Below are 6978 nucleotides of genomic sequence, written 5' to 3'. Positions count from 1 at the left end.
ACACTTTTCAGTTCTGAGACAAGTTTTACAGCAGTTAAGTTTAACCCATCCTCCCCTTTCAGGTTTTTCTGCCTCTGATTTCTTTCCCATTAAGATATACCATACTGGGGGGGGGGGGGGGGTGGCAAATTAAAACAATACAGAAAGGTGGATCACTTCAGAACAGTCTGTTTTGCCTTCAGGTGGCCCAACCAACTGAAACCGGATTGAGTGAGGGTACAGCAATACTCACTCAGCAGCTTGTGTTCCTCCCTGGGTCTCTGCAGACTTAGATCACTCTGCTTGGATATGTGTGGATTTCCAATTCATTGCTGTGAGTCACTGTAAAGTCTGCAGTGGAAAGACTGGAGCCATGCTGCCTCTGTGCACAGGACCAAGTTGAAAGAATGGACTGGCAGTCCAGGGTGGAATTTCCCACCTAATATTTTTCTGTATCTTCAATCCAGCATTTGTGGAGTCATTCTCTATTCTCTACCATCCTCCAGAGTTCACACCAAGTGGGATGTCCTCTTATTTGCTATCTCTGGGGAGGCTTTTTCAGGGGGATATCTTACATTGCCATGTAGATGATGTGATTTCATGCTGTTTTGATCACTGTAGCTTTGTAATAAGTTTTAAGATTGATTCTCCAACTTCATTCTTCTTTTTCAAGATGTGTTCGGCTATTCAGGGCCCCTTACTTTTCCATATAAATTTGATAATTGACTTTTCCATTTCTGCAAAGAAGGCTGTTGGAATTTTGATTGGGTCTGCATTAATTCTGTAAATTGCTTTGGGTAGAACTGATATCTTAACAATATTTAGTCTTGCAATCCATGAACATGGAATGTCCTTCCATTTGTTTAGGTCTTCTTTGATTTATTTCAGCAATGTTATGTAGTTTTCTGTATACAAGTCTGTTGCATCCTTGGTTAGATTCTTTCTTAGATATTTGATTCTTTTAGTTGCTATTTTAAATTGAAAGTTTTTCTTGATTTCCTCTTTAGATTGCTCATCGCTTGTGTATAGAAACACTACTAATTTTTACATGTTGCTCTTGTATCCTGCCCCTTTGATGAATTTGTTTATTGCGCGGATTTTTCAGGATTTTCTGAATATAGGATCATGTCATCTGCAAAGAAGGAAAGTACATTTCCTGTGGTATATACATACAATTGGATATTATTCAGTCATAAAAAGGAATGACGTTCTAATCCATGTAACAACATGGATGAATCTTAACGACATCATTTTGAGTGAAATAATCCAGACACAAAGGGACAAATATTCTGTGATCTCACTGATATAAAATGATTAGAATAAGAAATTCATAGTGTCACAAACTAGAATACAGGTTACCAAGGGCTGGAGAGAGAGTACAGAAGGAGGATTAATGCTTAAATTATGAAGAATTTCTATTTGGGATGATGGAAATGTTTTGGTAATGGATAGTGGTGATTGTACAACAAAATTGTGAATGTAATTAACAGCATTTAATTATATTTTGAATGTGACTAAAAGGAGAAGTTTTAGGCTTATACATGTTATTAGAAAAAAAATTTTTTTAAACCCATAGGACTGTACAACACAAATAGTGAACCCTAAATGTAAACCATGGACTATAGTTAATAGTACAATTATAATAGTATTCTTTCATAAATTGTAACAAATGTACCACACTAATGCAAAGCATTAATAATAATGAGTGGATGTGGGAACTGTGTATTTTCTGCATGTTTTTTATTGTAAACCTACAACTTCTCTAATTAAAAAAAAAAGGCACTGCTACTACTTGCAAGAATACTACGCAGATGTTAATAGATATTCTGATATTTTTTCCCCAAGAACCAGATACCCAAAGTTTTTTGTAAAATCTCTAGATTTTAAAAACATCATATAGACCTTTGCTCTAATTATTCCAAATTAGTAAGATTTTAATATATATCAACTTAATATATATTAACATTTATTAGTTACTGAAGCTGAAAATATTGAGCAGTTGTAAAAACTTTAACATTTAATATTAAATATGATTTTAGAAATAGTTTTCTATTCCAGTAATAATAATCTCACAATATATTAATATCTAATGGCATTATAATTTCAGTATTAATGATGCCAAACTCTTCCTAACAAATAAAAAATGAATTGACACAGACTTACATCTCGATTTTAATAGAATGAAAAATGTGTTGCAGAAAACAATTTTTAGGTTTTTTAATAGAAGTTTGACAGTGAATATAAATGAAAATACAATAAACACTCATGCAGCTAATGAACATCCATCCCAGCCCCATAAAATACTTTTAAATACTTGCCATTCTTCATACTCGGATAATGCCTCATTTTAAAATGCAGTCTCCAGCTAGGTTTCATCCACAGTTCTAGTTAAGTTCACCTTGACCCCATGGGTGACTTTAGTTTGTCCCCCACGAAGACCAGCTATGTAAACCTGGGGCCTGGGCACCCAGGTGCTGCTTTCCCTCATGGACTGGGTGCTAGCGTTCTTCAAAGAATACGCCTGTGAAGAGTTTTCCCTTCTCATGTGACTAAGATCTGTTTGTACCGAGTGAGTAACTTTCTTTCGCAAATTGGCCTAAGTGAAAAAGAGAATGCACAGGAATTACCATTTCTCCAAAGCATACATAATATACAATGTTATCTAATACCAGTTGCTAGAAGACTAATTTAACAAAGAAATAAGACCTATACACAGAATTTTTCTACAAAAACAGACCCAAAAAAGAGCGTACAGATTAAAGGTTACAGTGAATCAATTATTTGTTAATATCATCTTCCAATCTTTCATTATTATTCACGCAGCTTGTCTTTTTCTAAGTTTGTTTTTTAATTACAGATATTTAAGACTTATATTGTCTTTTTAAGAAGCAGCTTCACCCTAGATTTTATTATCTTTTTTTTTAACATGGGCAGGCACCAGGAATCAAACCCTGGTCCTCTGGCATGGCAGGCAAGCATTCTTGCCTGCTGAGCCGTGGCCGGCCCTTCACCCTAGATTTTTAAAATAAAAATCTCTAATGCTTTTTTAGATTACATTTTACCTTTTGCTTACTTCCTTTAAGGATTACTAGTAAATGAGATTGAAACAGATAAATGAGGCTGGGTAGCAAAGAGGGGCTTATCAACAGAACAGAGAGTTGATGAGGTTACGGTGAAGCCCAAGAAAAAACTCAGTAGTAAAAGAGAGACTCTGAGTTAGAGGGAGCATTTCAGAGTTTTAAAATATTGTAGCTGACTGAAAACCAATACTACATCCTCATACAAACTTTATTTTCTACACTGATATGACTTTACTATTCTATTGTCTTCATTGGCATAATTTTACTCTACCAGGTGAACTCTTGTCCAGGCAAAAAACTTGAGTGTTCATTATAGAACATCCTAAAAGACCCTCAACTCTTCAACAGTAGGGTTTTTTTGGCAGGCACTGGGAATTGAACCCAGGTCTCCGGCATGGCAGGCAAGAACTCTGCTTCTGAGCTACCTTGGCCCACACATGAATGGGGAATTGAACCCAGGTCTCTCTCCCACATGAAATGTGGGCATTCTAAACACTGAACTAACCAGGTACCCTCCAACAGCAGGCATTTTTTAATCCCATTTCTCAAAATTTTTCATCTTGCTATTTCTACCAATCCTCATGTTTTTCATGATCTTAACCAATTCCAGTCAAGCTGCCACCCCACCCCCACCACCAGCATTGAAATACCTGCCTTAAAGCAACCTTTGAATTTTCAGTAAATTCTGACCTTGCCTTTTCTTCTCTATACTGCCAAAGGTCTGTTGAGGTAGTGTTTTCCCTTACCCCTATAAACAGCAAACTCAGCTTTGTCTTATCAATAGGTTGTGTTGTCACCAACCTATTTGGAGAGCTGGTGTTCAACATGATACAATTCTGGGAGCTAATTAGGTCTAAGGTGGGAATCAAATGAAGAAAAAGTGAAGGAATGGAAAGAGAGGGTTTCAATCAGTATGAATTTTAGCCCCCCTGAATACCCCATTCTTTTAACATTTCCAGTCCATACTTATGCTTACCTTTCTTCACCCCCTTTAATTCTTCACCAATATGTATCTCAGGACCAAGTTAAAATGTCACATAAGTCAATTTTGATTTCAGTTACCAAGAGGTATTAAAATATTTTTAGTGTATTACACAGCATCATTTGCTAGACAATACATTAGCTCCTGAAGCACAAAGTAGTGTGGCATATGTATATACTCACACCAATGAATGACAAACTTAAGTGAATTTAGTAGACAATAGAAAAGAATATGGGGGAAGGGAAAGGCAGGAACTGAGGATGACTGGCTGATAGGAATGCTCCTGTAACAATAATCTGTAAATTGTATCATCAGTGTAACCAAGAAAATAATTAATAAATGATTATGATTACTGAATCATTATCTAGGTGCTTTTTTTTTTTTTTTTTACTTTCTAGCATATTGTAGAGTAGTCAAAAGTTAATACCTCAGGAATTTACTGAAACTCACTGAACTAGTCCCAGCCCTTGTTTATACTTGCTATTGTGATAGTAATTGCTCTACCTTCTCTTGTTTGAATCCCTAAAATCCCTAAATTCCTTAGACATGGGGAGACAGATTCTGAGGCCATCTGATTTCCTGCTTCATGCTTAGCAATAAATTCTTTCTCTTGTTGAAACCCCAGTGTCTCAGGAATTGGTCATTTGAGGGCATCGGGCAGAGAAACCCTGCTTTTATTTGGTAGCCTCAGGAAACTGAAACCTCCTTCCACACAGCACAGAATCAAAGAACTGGGGGGCTGCCACCAGAAAGAATGGCAAGTAAAATGATGTGGTTAGGGAGAAACCTGTGAGAGACTGAATATGCTAATAACGACCAGATTATATATGACAATAGCTCTGACCCACAACCTCTAGAGCAACTAGTCCAGGAAACCACATTACAACCTCTGTAGCAGTCAGTCCAGGATGGTCAGGACTAGATCAATGACTGCCAGACAACTTCCCTGTTTACCGCCCCCCACCATTCCTTGCCCTTTCCAATTCAAGATCAGCCAGAGAAAGCCAAATATGCTCTGCAAACCAATCGCATAAGATGTCCTGCTTTTAGTTACATGACTCTAGCTTCCCCATGCCAACAACCTCCAATCAAAGAACATCTGAAGCATTCCCCTATTTTCACTGTAAAGCTTTTCCACTCCCCTGCCATTAAATCTCTGCCAAACAAAAATGACACCAGCTGAACTCCCTTGCTACAGCAAGCTCTGGATAAATGTCTCCATTTGTTCCCATTTGGGGGCGTGTTCATTTCCACACCTGATTTCAGTTAAAGAGTTAGATAAACGACTCTAAGAAAAGGCCACAAACATAAAAGAACTTGTTTTATTCATACTATAAATACTTACTGTTTAAACTGGTAAGGTATTATAAAAGGGATGAGTGAGGGGTGAAATCCACTGAGTTGTATAGGGGTGAGAGTTGCAAAGATAGGTGTGCTGGTTTGAATCTGTTATTTATCCCAGGGAAGACTATGTTCTTTTAATCCATTCTGGTGGAGGCAGACCTGTTCTGGGTGTGACCTTTTTATTTGGTTATTTTCATGGAGATGTGACCCATTCAATTCATGGTGGGTTTTAGCCTTTTACTGGAGGAGTCTTTTAAAAGAGCTCACCCAGAGAGAGAGCTTAGACAGAGAAGCCCCAGGAGAAACAAACCAGGACCCAGGTAGGAGCCCAGACACACTTTGAAGAGGCGGCCCAGCAGATGTTGCCAGGTGCCTTCTCGGGTGACAAAGGAACCACCAGATGCCACCGCCTTTCTTCAGTGAAGGTATCTCCTGTTGATGCCTTAATCTGGACATTTCCATGACCTTACAATTGCAACTTCTAACTTAACAAATCCCCATTGTTAAAAACTAACCAATTTCTGGTATATGGCATTTTGGCCTCTTTAGCAAACCAAAACAATCAGCTTTAAGGGTGCGCTCCTATTGTGATTAAGGTGACTGAGAATCAGAAGGATGAAGAAATTTAGTGTCTGGAGAGAATATGATGATAATAAAAGAGGACAGTAACCATGATATAACAGAGGTAACACTCTGCTCTTTAAATAAGTTCCAAAGAAGAGAAAGGTATACTTTAAATGATTAGAGGAAGTTGGGAGTGTTTTAAATACCATTATAATGTCTATATAGTAAGGCCAACAACTATCATCGTTCTAGTTAATGGCTAGTAAATTTCTTTTTCTTTTTCTGTTGGCCTGGGCAGGCTTCAGGAATTGAACCCGGGTCCCCGGCATGGCAGGCAAGAACTCTGCCACTGAGCCACTATTGTATCACCACTGGCTAGGATAATTTTAGAGTAGTTTCTTGCTTCTGTATTTCTATGTATGCGTAAAATGAAAAGACAGTCCTACATAGTAAAGCTGGCAAATTATAAATTATGCTGATCGATTTCTACGTTAGCAAAGAACTCTGTATGAATTCATTTTTATATAAATAATTTGATTTATCAATTCTATGAGTACTAACATTCCCCAAATTAAAACTAATTTTAGAAAATATTGTTACAAACCAACTTTATAGCTTTTCTTCTTAATTCCCATTCATTCCACTCATATGATCTCACAATTGTTGGCGGCAAAATGTGTGTATCCGTCTGTGTGCTACTTTCACACTTGGTAATTGGTTTAATATGTTTGTCAACATCTTTCATCTAAAGAAATGAAGTTTTGTTATTAGTACTTATAGAAAAACACATTATTTACAAACAACTAAAAGTATTTAGTTAAAAACTGACAAAAGATTAGAAAAATATGGATTTCTGGACAACAATATACTTTTTTAAATGGCAGAGAAAATAATCCCCTAAAAGTAAGCTAGACTTAATTTTTCTGGGCTCTATGATTTTGTGCAAGATTTTGTGAACATAATGTAGGAAGTGTATTTTGGGCAGGATAATTTATTCCCAAATCAAAAACCTCACCTCAATGTCCACAA

General features: G+C 36.9%; 1 protein-coding gene across 2 annotated transcripts in view; it reads right to left on the bottom strand.

Moving 5' to 3' along the window:
- Positions 1-2181: 2181 nt before the first annotated feature.
- Positions 2182-6978, bottom strand: part of CFAP206 (cilia and flagella associated protein 206) — an 85127-nt gene continuing 80330 nt past the window's right edge. For both annotated transcript variants that reach the window (XM_077162381.1, XM_077162382.1), the window contains exons 12-13: positions 6554-6694; positions 2182-2575 (exon numbers count right to left, since the gene is read on the bottom strand). In XM_077162381.1, the coding sequence (XP_077018496.1) occupies positions 2345-2575; positions 6554-6694 (372 nt within the window). In that variant the 3' untranslated portion in view covers positions 2182-2344. The remainder of the gene's footprint in view (positions 2576-6553; positions 6695-6978) is intronic.

The sequence above is a fragment of the Tamandua tetradactyla genome, chromosome 5 (assembly GCF_023851605.1).
Source record: "Tamandua tetradactyla isolate mTamTet1 chromosome 5, mTamTet1.pri, whole genome shotgun sequence".
NCBI classification, from domain to species: domain Eukaryota; kingdom Metazoa; phylum Chordata; class Mammalia; order Pilosa; family Myrmecophagidae; genus Tamandua; species Tamandua tetradactyla.
The sequence above is the reverse complement of the archived record's forward strand: the minus strand, read 5'-3'. Positions and strand labels throughout refer to the sequence as shown.